This window comes from Sinohyriopsis cumingii, chromosome 18 (assembly GCF_028554795.1).
Source record: "Sinohyriopsis cumingii isolate HCF-2022 chromosome 18, ASM2855479v2, whole genome shotgun sequence".
In the NCBI taxonomy this organism is placed as follows: domain Eukaryota; kingdom Metazoa; phylum Mollusca; class Bivalvia; order Unionida; family Unionidae; genus Sinohyriopsis; species Sinohyriopsis cumingii.
In genome coordinates, this window is record NC_142978.1 from 90,661,323 (window position 1) to 90,676,299 (window position 14,977).

The 14,977-nt window shown below is 37.2% G+C and overlaps 1 protein-coding gene across 3 annotated transcripts in view; it reads right to left on the minus strand.

Annotated features, from left to right (window-relative positions):
- Positions 1 to 10,636: 10,636 nt before the first annotated feature.
- LOC149777426 (HEAT repeat-containing protein 6-like) overlaps positions 10,637 to 14,977 on the minus strand; it is a 76,287-nt gene continuing 71,946 nt past the window's right edge. For 2 of the 3 annotated variants that reach the window (XM_089942048.1, XM_089942047.1), the window contains exon 25: positions 10,637 to 14,429. In XM_089942048.1, the coding sequence (XP_089798174.1) occupies positions 14,368 to 14,429 (62 nt within the window). In that variant the 3' untranslated portion in view covers positions 10,637 to 14,367. The remainder of the gene's footprint in view (positions 14,430 to 14,977) is intronic. The other variant, XR_016416178.1, reaches the window with a different exon arrangement.

The following is a 14,977-nucleotide window of genomic DNA, read 5'->3' on the forward strand; positions in this document are numbered from 1 at the left end:
ATATTTGTACGAGCGCCGCTTATGTAGATGAAGTGGTAAAACCAAGATATCTGCCTGATCAATTTCGTTGGGTGTGCTGACATCAAACCGTTCATGCTAATTTGTTGTAGGACGTGGAGGAAAAATTTGGCATATGGCCTGTCTTGGCAACCAATCTGCGGCTACAGCTCGTATGACACTTGTTGCATCGGCTAATTTTTATTTGCTGCTGTACCTCTCCAGTATTCGAATGGACTATAATAAACCGACTCCATTATGTAATTGTTGGTGTTTAATTGCCAGCTCTCAACGCTCTTTTACCTTTCATCACCTATTTTATCAACCAATTTGCGAGTGATTCTCGCATGTTGCTATTCTTTATCGAATTCAGCGTGTGAGTTAACTTGACATCCGCGATATGTCGTTGTTGTCAGTCATGATTTTTATACGCGACATCAGGAATATGGCACGCTTGATCAATCGCATTTACCGGAAATTCGCCTGGTTTTTGTTGATTTTTTCGTCAAGTCCAATATAAAGGCGAGTTCCAGGACCACAATAATTATATCCCGGAAGATATTTTCTCCCAGGATACCTAGCCCGTGACGTTCCGGGTATTTTCCCGAGTGCTTTAGCGATATCGCCACTGGCTTTGCAACATGAATACTCACAAACTTATAGTTTGTGTGCCGTATTTTACACATTTACCTGTAAAAGCCGGCGTGTCTGCTCTCAGAAATGATGTTCCAGTAAATGTCTTGCATCGAACACGACATAAACTCATGACTATAATAATATGATATTTGTACAATACGAACGTGATTGACTTTCAGTAAGACGTGAGCAAGCACCGGACAAGCATTATCCAGTGTTACCCAATTCAATTCGAGCTATTATAGTTGGTCCATCTGGGTCAGGGAAAACCCAGTTGTTGCTCAATCGGATAATGAGGTGGCTCAAATGGGACAAACTTTATTTAGTAGTGCCATCCGTGGATAACCAACGGTGCTATAATGTTCTTAAGGAATTTAATGAATCTTAAGCGGCCAAGGACAATGTTATTAAATTTATAACAGACATCGATGAAGCGCCGTCCGTCGCTGATGTTAACGGGAATATCAATAATGTAGTGGTTTACGATGATGTCGTGCTTGGCAAAGGAGCAAATCCAGCGAGAATATTTTCACGGGGTAGAGTAAAACCACGGAGATGTCATTTACTGCACTCAGCGATATACTCAGATTCCCAAAGTAATTAGAGATAGCTGTTACTGTTTGATTATTTTTAACGGGGTTGATACGCATACGCTTCGAAATATTCATGCGACATGATGTCCAAGCGATATCGACATGGGTAAGTTTAAAGATTTCTTCGCGCATGCTCAGAAAGCCAGCATTGATTCATCGCGATAGGTTTACACGATCCAACAACACGTTATCAAATTGGTCTCGATAAAATGTTTTATTAAAGAAATACATTTGTTGTATAATGAACCAGAAAAAATCAACGAGATTATCTCTACGATCGAACAATTGCAGCTAGATGGTCTCGCGATTCAGTTCGATGTTGAAAAAATCAATGATGATTTTGAGATGATAACAGCAGCGACGTGAAGAGGGTAGATATACACTGGCGGCTGAGTACAGATTTATCAAATGACTCCAACGCAAAATGGAATTGTCATTGGCGTATTTACAAGAACAGCATGATATAGCTAAATTTGTTCCATTGGCAAGCGCCATTGAGACAATAAGATCATATTTCTCACGACAATATGAAACTCGAGCGGCGGTAAGTGCACGTGCGAGGCAACTAAAACGATTTGTGTTTTGAGGATATTAAGATTCCCGCAGAATGAGAAGAATAACACAAACGACAGCAACAACATCACCAAAAAATAAACGACAGAAAAAATGTTATTTGCTTATTTTTTGCTTTTTTTGTCGTTATTCTTCCCCATTGTAGTTTGCACATACAAACTGGCGGTAAATTCTTCACCATATGTGTCCAATAACTTACCGTCTTTGTCGGTTAGACGAAAACGTATTCGTGACAGCGATGGATTATGACATGGTAAACAAAAAAGATTAACAAGCACCGACGCAATCAAATGACCCGGCGGGACATCTGAGAAAAAAGCTGTAAAGAACATATCTGTGCTGGGCTTGCCCTAATACTTGCCCATACGGGGTATAACTACCGCTGACTGCATCACAGATTAGATTTACGGAAATCGTCGACGTGATATTGACAATACGCGGCGACACATGACGATCACCATCTCTTGGATCGGTATTATGTCGGAGAATATTTGGAGGGCCCCGTAACTTCCCCCATACAGCAATAATTTTCGGAAGATAGTCGTCAATTAAGTCTGAGATCCTGTTTTATTTTATTTGGATTCAACCCGGGTAGTTTGAACGTAGATATTTGTTTTTGGGTGAACGTAAAATAATCAAGAAATAACTTTCTGTAGTCTCCCCTTGGTAACATCAGTTGAGTAGCCGGATCAATTGCCGTTTTTAACCCAAGATTTTGATAGTATTCTGCATCAGATTTCACCACTCTCAAATACGATACTACATTAACGATTTCATGTTGAAGATTATCATTCAGATATTCAATTATATACCGCTCAAAAAAAATCTCTCATATTGCTCTGTGCATTGTTATGTTCCTGCGTTATTTTATCAATACTAGAAATCGCCGGTTCGTACAATTGCTTTAGTTCTGATTCCGTCGCTTTTACATCATTACAAAACCAATCGGGGTACATTTCACCTTTTCCAACATAGTCTGTCTCATCTTCCCTTATGTTACTCTCTTCCAGTACTCTCTCAATCAATGTTCTTGTCAGTTTCATAGACTCTTACCAATATTATTCTATCTATAAAATCTATATCTCTCTTTTTCTACCTTACCTATCCACTGATAGCGTTGTCTAAGCTCTAGAATTTTTAATATTTTATATTTGTCTAAAATATAATCAGATCGTTGTGGTCGTGGCAGTTAAGCATAAACTGGTGCTTCCACCGGCCATCCCAGCACAGTTCTGATTGACGATTTGTATATGTCAACGGCGTCATCGGGTGTCGATATCTCGATGGCGGCACTCAGCGATCTTTCTTTTCCGGTTATTGATTTAATTCTACGTTGAAGTTCATCGTTGATTTGTTCAATTTGATATGATCCTGATGGGATGGTAACGACCTCCCAGATTGGGGCTTGCACAACAGCTCAATCGCCTGAAGTTCTATATGAGAATACCAGTGAATTATTAGATCCAATCTACGAAATAATTTTTCTCTGATATTTGTCCAACTATAATAAAGTCGTAATTGTGCCAATGCGATTTCAACTGTCCGACCATTGGGAGTTCTTATCGGAGTTGGAAAACCAATATCGAATGTTGACGTTGCTGATATCATTGCGGTCATCGGCGGTATTGTGGTAGCGATGATTTGTTCCAGTCTTGTGGTTATTTCTGCGGTCGTTATAATCTATACGGTGCATTCTGCATGTGGCGCAGGCATCTTTGGCAACATTGTTGCCCGCAATGGCGTGTTGGCATTCTTGTGATACCGATAATAAGTATCCCTGATCGCAGCAAATTCATTTTCTGATATTGCACCATCGTTGAACCCCGCTGACAGTATCGATGATATATTTATACACGCATTTCGCAGCGTAAGTTATTTCTGTGTGCTCGTGCAATTTGTTACTGGTACAATATTGAGGATACCAGCGACACATACAACAACAGCAATGCGGATTCCAACCACATGCTGTATCACATGCATCGCGGATAATGTGCCGATTAACGTCTACAATATTGTCGATACATATTTTTTGCTTTATCATGCGCTCGTCGATGATTTCTTCCAGTTATGCCCTCCAAGCACATGCTTGATTATACCGAAAGGATTGTGTGGGATTCATTATGTGTTATACTAAGTTACCAACTGAGGTGTTTTCGCTACGAATTCCATACACCACCAATATGTAGTTGCGTCTAAGACTTTATCTGTTGGTTCCAGTATGATTGTTTCTTCAGTATTTTGATTTAACACGACTGACACGGTTCCGGGAAATCTATTGGTGAAATAACTCCACGGATATGTGGCCAATATCCTAGATTTCTAAACGCTAAACACGGAAAGCCTGTATACCCCGGTGACCTCAGCGGTATGTTTGATTGACTTTTGTTGTGACCACGTTGTCGAGCCAGACGCTGCTTTGTATACCGCGTTGATGAATGGAGTCGTATGAACAACACCAGCGGAAATCTTTTTGATTTTTTTTTGGCAATCTCATCGAGTCGTGTGCGAATTTCAGTGAGACTAATATCGACAAAAATTTTGGAACCCCAAAGAATCCGTTGACGATTCTATTTATGGCTCATCGAAAATTCGTAAACACGGTTATATGATTACTATATTCAGCTCTGAATGTGGTCAGTCCATCATTGATTGTCATTAATGAGGTCATCATCAGGATGTTGCTGTTGTCAACGTATTTCTTCGCTTCAGCGTCATCATTTGATTCGGGTTCTCTCAAATTAGCAATGATATTTCCGTTCATGTTGAGATCGCCAGTCATTACATCACCAGTTTTAGCAACGTACTTACTTACCTCAATTGTGATCGTGGTGCTATTGTTGTCCACGTATTTTTTTTTTTTTTTTTTTTTTTTTGCCACGTCATCATCTGATTTTGGTTCTGTCGCATCGATAATTGTATTTCTGCTCATGTTGAGATCGCCATACATTATGTCTCCAGTTCTTCTAATACGTCCAGCAATCTCCCCGCAATTGTTAAAAGTGATTCCTTCGAACTTTTAATCCTACTGGTTTTAGTAAACACCACTAAGTTATCTTCGGATACGCCTGGAACTCGCAGAATAATATCTGTCAACGGGATATTGCTCGTCTTTAACCATCCTTGCTGATCTTGAAAGGAACCTCATTTGTGTCAACATCAGCGAGACGCAAAAGATCAGTAAGTTCATCTCGTGTCGCGTATTTGGATAAATCAATGTCACCCTGGGGATTGCCTTTAGCAGATCTTCCGTAAATATCTACCATTAAAAACCATTAACCTGTTTAAAACGACGTACGGTATACTCATGCACAACTTTATGAGGCGGCGCTGGTGACCTTGACACAGCATTCAGTATCGCAAGCACTTCTGGACCACATAATGGTGTATCCGTCATTTTCCGTGTTGGTAATGTTGAATACCAGATTGGTATATCACCGACTAAGCCACTATATCGTAAAAATTATTTTGGTGGTACCAATCCATACGAATCAAAATACACAACTCCACGTGGATCAACCCAGTGAGTGTCAGGGCGGAAACTTCCATCGAGATTAATGATACCGGTTTCAACACGATTTGGTTTTACTAGTAATTGATCACGCATGTAAACACTTCTCAATTTTTGTATGTTTAATCGCCGAGCAGCATCAAGTAAATCAAAATTGGACATTGAGAGTTTTAGCGAAACGTCTCCGCCAGTCTCAGAACTTGACCATACTGCATTTCTGGTAATCTTAAACCGTATCCCTTTTTAGGAGGTATTTATGCTGTGTCCTGTTGCTTTTTTTCAGCATCATTCCGGCAGTTGTTCCAACAGCACCAAGTGCAGCTGCTTTTGTAACAGCTGGAGCCGCTTCTGAAATTAGCGCTGGTAACGCCGCTAGAAACGGAAATAAACCGCCAGTTTTATTGTGTCGCTGATCACATTCACAGAAAGATCAAGTCTCACACCAGTTCTTGATTTCTTGGCATCAATGTATTGTTTGAGTTGACGTTGTCAACGATCATTTTTTGGGGCCTTGCAACACCGCTGATTTCAGAGTTATTTTTTCCCCAGAATTCTTCTTCGATGTGGATTGAAGTTTTTTAATCTAACCAGGTGTCACAGTAACATTGACATGATGATATGACATTATAACATCATGAATGATCTAATTAACATTACATATTTTCAACGGGCACATCAATGACTCTCATTCGTCTGCCAACACCTTCAAGCAACATTGTTTTGCCTGACAGTATAACAGCGATTACTCTGTAACCACCAGGACCAGCAGGTATATCATTTACAGTTGCTCGCATGTGAATATCAATGACATATTGTCTGAACAAATCCAAATGTTTCAGTGAAAAATAATAGATTGGATACAGCATTGAGAAATCACTATCTGCAAACCAGAATCAACGTTCTCATCATGCTACATAAATCAATCAAACTATGATATGCCTGTTCTATGTTGTTTTGCTCGAAATTCAGTATTATGTATTCAGAGGGTTCCTGATGTCCACTTATCCTCAGCAAAAGCTAATCTATCAAACACTATCAATTTCTTTCTTGGTTTACTAATCTTGCATTACCTTGAAACATAACGAATATATGTCATGGTGCTGAAGTTCCCTGTTGAGACTCTATCTACCATGCAAATGAATTTGCTATTCTTGTAACTGAGTCTGTGGTCATTGTCAGCCATGACAATGAACGATAACAATCGAGCTTCTTCTGTGAACGATGGGGTCATTGCTGGCATCCACAACACAAGTTTTGTTAGTACTACTTTACCTGCAGCTGCAATAGTATCTCTCCAAATTGTCAGAGGACTTTCGGACTAAATATAACTTTTCTAACATGTATGTAGAATCCAAAGAGGAACAAACTGTCAGTAATGAGCAAGCAACTTTCTGTTGTTGCGTTGGTTCGTGCTATATCACTCATAACATCATGGTCTGACCAATGTTCCATTGCAAGTAGAGTATTTAATTCTTTCTTGTCATTCATGAATACTAGGCTCATGTAGTAGGGACTTTTTATATGATTTAACTGATTTCCAATTTTCTAGTCTTGTACATAGTTATGTTGAATAGAATCCACATCTTCCAAAAAAATATAAGCAGAATCTTTACAGCACACTCACCCCATGGCCTTATGGACATTAATCATTTGGTTTAACAGGTCTAGCTATATGGTCTACGTAAGTGAGAACAGACATTTGTGTTTATGCTTGTTGTTGTTGTTCTAGGGTTTAACGCCATTTTTCAGCACAAGATAGGCTATACATGGCGGCCAGTATTAATGGTGGAGGAAGAATCACCGACCCACGAAAAGCTACTGGCAGGCTTTCCCACGCTAACTGAGCCTTGGACTCGAACCCACGCAGACAGAGGTGAGATGGCAGTGATCCGGAACGGTGAGCACTTTAGACCACTCGGCCACTTGGGGCCCCTTGTGTTTATGCAAATTAATGATTATTTGCAGGACTTACAATTAGTTTTAGATTTTGAAAATGCTGATGATATTAGAGACAAGATAGTAGATTAAGTTTCTCTAATTAGCAAGAGTATCTTATCTATAAGGATTTTAAAGAAATATATATTTTATACTTGAACTCTGACAGTCTTTGCCAACCCTTACACATAAACTACATTTATTAAACATTTATATTTTGAGGAAGAGGTTGAAAGTGAGTGTGAGTCTGATCAGATATATTATAATCATTTATGTTTTCAAATCAACTTCTAGACAACTCATTAGTGAGATATCAAATGTTTAGTTTAATGTAGGAAACACAGATCTGTGTGCCAGAAACAATCAATCCAGTTACAGAAATGTGATATCAGTATGTCTCCTGTGAAGTCCGCTAGGCTGATATATATGGTTAGAGGGAGCTTCTGAATTTGAATTAAATAAATATGTAACCTAGATGTTTGTTTGTTTGCTCTGCCAGCAAATTCCCCAATGTAGCTGTCGCCCGCACCACACAGCTACAACACTTACATGCAAAGCAGCCACGAGGTCTATCCCCACAATGAACATGTCGCTTCCGACTGTTAAATACTTGGTCACATTTGTCATAATATTAACTGAATCTAAGAGATCCTGTGGTAATAGTAATATCATCAAAATAATTTGGGTGGTGATAAACATGAATGTATTTTCCATCTGGAAAATTAGGTCATCAAAACATGAGATCACTGCAAGCGACCCGAGAGTACACTTTCAACGAATAGCAAACAGCCAGCACGTCTGGATCTCTCTCATCTTTGCATATCAGGAACTCCACATACGGTCTCTTTGGAAATATCTGCTTGTTTGAAAAGGGGTTTTGTTTCTCTTTGTTGTTTAGGTCAGTCCAGTTGTTTAATGCTTTTCCATGATCATTCCATTCTGCGATATTGTTCTTTTCTGCCTAAGTTCCAGCAATCACTATGACGCGGGTCAAACTTATCTGATATTGATTTTGGTAGTTGTTAATCTGGACGACACTTAGTTGAGTACAGGGAAAATTGATCCACCTTTAAAACATTTTTATGTTTTCCGCTAACCCTTGGAGGTGAAACAAGTGTCGTATGAAAAGTGGCTTTTCCATAGGTCATCTTGGACTCATAATTTTTCTGTTGAATGTATTGAATGTTGTTCAGGACTTTGGAATAAGTTAATTCTGCAAGTGTACTACACTCGATATACACAGGAGATCTGAAACTGTCATGAGTGATGGCTAGTCTCAAAAGATCTTGACTTTTAGCATGGTACTGTCGTTTCATTTTTTCTGACACTGACTCCCAATAAATCTGTAAAGAAACCAGCTGTTTTCTCTGCAAGGACTTGAGACTTAAAGCCATTAAATTTGACCATGTAAATGTAAGCGGTCATTATAAATTTTCTAGAGGTCACTTTATGGGTTGCTAGAATGTGAAATTAATCATCTGAAGCTACTTTCTTTCTCGTCTTTGTCTGTCTGTCTCTATCTGTCTATCTTTCTCATTGTTGTGGTAGAAGAGGAAGATGGTTTGGACCATGGTTACTCATGTCCTCTTCAAAATCGCTTAGGTTCACGTCTCAGGGTAAGAGGAGACAAAGAATGTTGTTGTTGAGAGAGATACTGTGAAACTAGTAAGTTGCTGTCTGAGGCCATATCGCTTCACAATACTACCAGCGATAAATGCAGAAGTGAACAGCCTACATCACTTTGGTGAGAATACTTGACATACCAGCCAACAGAGCTTTAACAACTGCAAGATGTTTAAGTTTTAAATATGAAATCAGACCAAAATAAACCACTTACACTTATGCAATTTTGCCAAAATAATGAGTCAAAAGTAAAGTAGTTTGCACCTAAATTTCATAAGTTCTTCTTATTTATTAAGAAGATTGTTTCAGGTAAAAAAAAAAACAATTAAACCAGTTAATTAAATAACAAAATTTGTGATTAAAGGTTATTTTATTGAGTTCCTTCCCTATAAATATCCAGTTGCTGTACTAGGAAAGCTGTAAAGAGTTTCTTATCCTAATTACTTCTAATCAAGGGGAAGTAGCTATTATTACTGTGTACCAAGGGGGTGTAGCTATTATTACTGTGTACCATGGGGAAGAAGATATTATTACTGTGTACCAAGTGGAAGTAGCTATTATTACTCTGTACCAAGGGGATGTAGCTATTATTACTGTGTACCAAGGGGATGTAGCTATTATTACTGTGTACCAAGGGGATGTAGCTATTATTACTGAGTACCAAGGGGAAGTAGCTATTATTACTGTGTACCAAGGGGAAGTAGCTATTATTACTTTGTACCAATGGGAAGTAGCTATTATTACTTTGTACCAATGGGAAGTAGCTATTATTACTTTGTACCAATGGGAAGTAGCTATTATTACTGTGTACCAAGGGGAAGTAGCTATTATTACTTTGTACCAATGGGAAGTAGCTATTATTACTGTGTACCAAGAGGAAGTAGCTATTATTAATGTGTACCAATGGGAAGTAGCTATTATTACTCTGTACCAAGGGGAAGTAGCTATTATTACTTTGTACCAATGGGAAGTAGCTATTATTACTCTGTACCAAGGGGATGTAGCTATTATTACTGTGTACCAAGGGGATGTAGCTATTATTACTGTGTACCAAGGGGATGTAGCTATTATTACTCTGTACCAAGGGGATGTAGCTATTATTACTGTGCACCAAGGGGATGTAGCTATTATTACTGTGTACCAAGGGGATGTAGCTATTATTACTGAGTACCAAGGGGAAGTAGCTATTATTACTGTGTACCAAGGGGAAGTAGCTATTATTACTTTGTACCAATGGGAAGTAGCTATTATTACTGTGTACCAAGAGGAAGTAGCTATTATTAATGTGTACCAATGGGAAGTAGCTATTATTACTCTGTACCAAGGGGAAGTAGCTATTATTACTTTGTACCAAGGGGAAGTAGCTATTATTACTCTGTACCAAGGGGAAGTAGCTATTATTACTTTGTACCAATGGGAAGTAGCTATTATTACTGTGTACCAAGAGGAAGTAGCTATTATTAATGTGTACCAATGGGAAGTAGCTATTATTACTCTGTACCAAGGGGAAGTAGCTATTATTACTGTGTACCAAGAGGAGGTAGCTATTATTAATGTGTACCAAAGGGAAGTAGCTATTATTAATGTGTACCAAGGGGAAGTAGCTATTATTAATGTGTACCAAGGGGAAGTAGCTATTATTAATGTGTACCTGCTGACAGACTGAAGAGGAAGTAGCTATTATTAATGTGTACCTGCTGACAGACTGAAGAATGATGCATATCCTTTGTGTTGCAGAAGTGATTTCAAAACATATAGGTATTACAAAATATCGCAAAGACGACATGACACTTTTATTTGATGTACAATAAACTGAATTACATGCAAAAGCATGTAACATGAACAACAGAAAATTACAGAAACCAATCAGCTGTCACTGTTACAAAGGAAAACAAAATGCTGTACAAGTAAATAAACCTAGCTAAATTACATTGAATACATGTATCCCTATATCCTGTACACATTGCTGTTATTAAGTTACATGTGAATTTCTGAGCATCGTGAGTTTTCATTCAAAGTTATACAAGCACCATTAGCTAGCCGTTGTATGTTATGAGTTTCAATTCAAACATGCACCATTAGCTAGCCTGGGACCGTCATGAGTTCCCATTCAAAGTTACACAAGCACCCTTAGCTAGTCTTTGTCTGTAACAAGTTTCCATTCGAACTTGGAAAAATTGAGTTTTTGGGGATTTGAATGTACAAATAGCATTATTACTTATCTGCACCTGTTTGTACTGGGATTTGAAAGTACAGTTAGTGCTATTACTTATTTGTACCTGTCAGTACTTGCTTGGAGTGCAATTAGTGTTGTTACTTATTTGTACCTGTCCGTACTCAGTTGGAGTGCAGTTAGTGTTGTTACTTATTTGTACTTGTCAGTCTTGGTTGGAATGGAATTAGTGTTGCTACTTATTTGTACTTGTCAGTACTTGGCTGGAGTGCATTTAGTGTTATTACTTATATGTACCCATCAGTATTTGGTTGGAATGGAATTAGTGTTATTACTTATTTGTACCCATCAGTATTTGGTTGGAGTGCAATTAGTGTTGTTACTTATTTGTATCTGTCAGTACTTTGTTGGAGTGCTGTTAGTATTATTATTTATTTGTACCCACCAGTACTTGGTTGGAGTGCATTTAGTGTTTTTTCTTATTTGTACCTGTCAGTACTTAGTTAGAGTGCAGTTAGTGTTGTTACTTATTTGTACTTGTCAGTCTTGGTTGGAATGGAATTAGTGTTGCTACTTATTTGTACTTGTCAGTACTTGGCTGGAGTGCATTTAGTGTTATTACTTGTTTGTACCCATCAGTATTTGGTTGGAATGGAATTAGTATTATTACTGATTTGTACCCATCAGTATTTGGTTGGAATGGAATTAGTGTTATTACTTATTTGTACCCATCAGTATTTGGTTGGAATGGAATTAGTGTTATTACTTATTTGTACCCATCAGTATTTGGTTGGAGTGCAATTAGTGTTGTTACTTATTTGTATCTGTCAGTACTTTGTTGGAGTGCTGTTAGTATTATTATTTATTTGTACCCACCAGTACTTGGTTGGAGTGCATTTAGTGTTTTTTCTTATTTGTACCTGTTAGTACTTAGTTGGAGTGCAGTTAGTGTTGTTACTTATTTGTACTTGTCAGTCTTGGTTGGAATGGAATTAGTGTTGCTACTTATTTGTACTTGTCAGTACTTGGCTGGAGTGCATTTAGTGTTATTACTTATTTGTACCCATCAGTATTTGGTTGGAATGGAATTAGTGTTATTACTTATTTGTACCCATCAGTATTTGGTTGGAATGGAATTAGTGTTATTACTTATTTGTACCCATCAGTATTTGGTTGGAGTGCAATTAGTGTTGTTACTTATTTGTATCTGTCAGTACTTTGTTGGAGTGCTGTTAGTATTATTATTTATTTGTACCCACCAGTACTTGGTTGGAGTGCATTTAGTGTTTTTTCTTATTTGTACCTGTTAGTACTTAGTTGGAGTGCAGTTAGTGTTGTTACTTATTTGTATCTGTCAGTACTTGCTTTAAGTGTGATTAGTCTTGATACTTATTTGTACCTGCTCGTCCTTAGCTGGAGTGCAGTTAGTTTTGTTACTTTTTTGTACCTGACAGTACTTGTTTGGGGTGCAGTTAGTGTTGTTACTTATTTTTATCTGTCAGTAGTTGCTTGGAGTGCAATTAGTTTTGTTACTTATTTGTACCTGTCAGTACTTGATTGGAGTACAATTCGTGTTCTTATTTATTTATATATGCCAGTACTTGATCAGAGCTCAGGTGTCCTTGCCTTCATTGTTTCATACAAATTTCAAAATAAAACGTTGTGATATTTCACTCATTTTAGATTGACAGTTCAGTTATTACAGAGTGATATTCAGGAATTAAGAGTAATATTTCAGTTAAGAGTGATATTTCTGTAATTACTGAGTGATATTTCTGTTATTTTAGAGTGGTATTTCAGTCATTATAGAGTAGTATTTCAGTCATTAAGAGTGATTATTCAGTCATTATACGGTGGTATTTCAGTTATTACAAAGTGATTATTTAGTCATTACAGAGTGGTATTTCAGTCATGACCATCATTATTCAGTCATTATACGGTGGTATTTCAGTTATTACAGAGTGGTATTTCAGTCATTACAGAGTGGTATTTCAGTCATGACAGAGTGATTATTTAGTCATTATAGAGTGGTATTTCAGTCATTATTGAGTGATTATTTAGTCATTAAATATTGGTATTTCAGTTATTATATAGTGGTATTTCAGTCATGACAGAGTGGTATTTCAGTCATGACAGTGATTATTCAGTCATTATAGAGTTGTATTTCAGTCATTATAGAGTGATTATTCAGTCATATAATGGTTTCAGTCATTACAGAGTGGCAAAAGAGAATAAGAGAATATGTAAAATATCTGAAGCACTGTTTGCATATTTTAAGAGGCTAGTGTACAGATGAAACTCTGCTATCCTAACTCTAAGAGACTAGTGTATAGAATAAACTCTGCTACCCAAACTCTAAGAGACTAGTGTAAAGAATAACTCTGCTATCCTAATTCTAAGAGACTAGTGTACAGAATAAACTCTGATATCTTAACTCAAAGAGACTAGTGTATAGAATAAACTCTGCTATCCTAGATATCTCACCTCTGTCCACATGAGTTTATGTCTTGGGCTCAGCCAATGTGGGTATGTGAGGAAGCTTGCCAGTAGTTTTCCATGGGTTGGTGGTCCTGGGGTTTTCCCATGTTCTTTTTCCACCAGATATACTGGCTGCCATGTATAGAATATCATATGTGGAAAAATGGTATTACACCAGCAAAAATTGACCATACTCATCAAACACTGTCTAAATGTATTTTACTTGAGCTCAAAAGTAGGTTTGAAAAAAATAATAAAAACGTTGGCACTCTAATAAACAGACACTCTAACAGACAGGAGAAACAATACAAATCAGTTTCATAACAATCTGATACTCTGAAGCCAAGAAAGAATTCTATGACGAAATCAAAGTATACATTAACACTGAGACAAATGCAGTCTGGAACTGGACAAACAAATTTTAACAGCAGTTTTGACAAAAACATATTTTCTTCAACGGTTTAATAAACATCCTTTGGTTTACGATAAAATCCACAATATGCAAATGGCATAAATCTTAAAAATAAAAATAAAATATATTAAGACAAAAATAACATATCACGGCACTCATAGCATATTTGATCCTAAGAAAATGGGAAACATAAGACATCAACATCAATAAACACTAATCTACGAAATAAATTTATCAAGAGCTCCTGTAAATGGATTTCTAGTTTGTGTCTGTGTAATTAACAACAAATGTCACGCACATGTATTATACTGATAAAACTGGTCATCTAGTTTTAAATTTCTCAAGGTCTCTCAAAACACATCCCAAAGTAGAGAGCCGAGTAAGCACCTGCCTTTCACAAATTTAGAAGTTGTCTAACTCTTGAACAAATCATTTTCCTTTAATCGTAAGTCTGAATGAAAGCAGTCTTTTCCATGGTCCTTTCCGGCACTTCACCTTCATCTAAAAAGAATAACACAAAAAGAAAACAATATATAAAAATGTGAAGAACTTTCACATGATCAGTCAGCAACTACAACTACTTACATGGTGTGACCAACTTTGTCAAACCAAACAAAAATGGTTTTATGTTTTATATATATCAGTAAGTATTTTACATAAGGTACAGAACACCTTTACATGTTGACCTTACTCAGCTGGTCCCAATAGTGGCTGATTTACATGGATTCCAGTGTATGTATGGCACTAAAAGTTTATGTATAGAATTTGTGTTTTCATATGTGAATTTATGAAAACAAGTGTTCAGCAAAACCTGGTGTCTTAACTGCATTTATGCAATAATGTACCCTGCCTGAGTCTGAGTTACAAAGAAAATGCAAACACAAAATTTTAATATTGATGACATTACCATAAAAGTGATGTATACCTTTCACCATGCTTACACAGGTAAGACCAAAGAATTTAAATTAAGGAAAGAATATTGTATTCAACCTGTTTAAAGTTCCCTGATTTAGCTGAAAAGTACAGTGTTCTATACCTTGGTACAACAA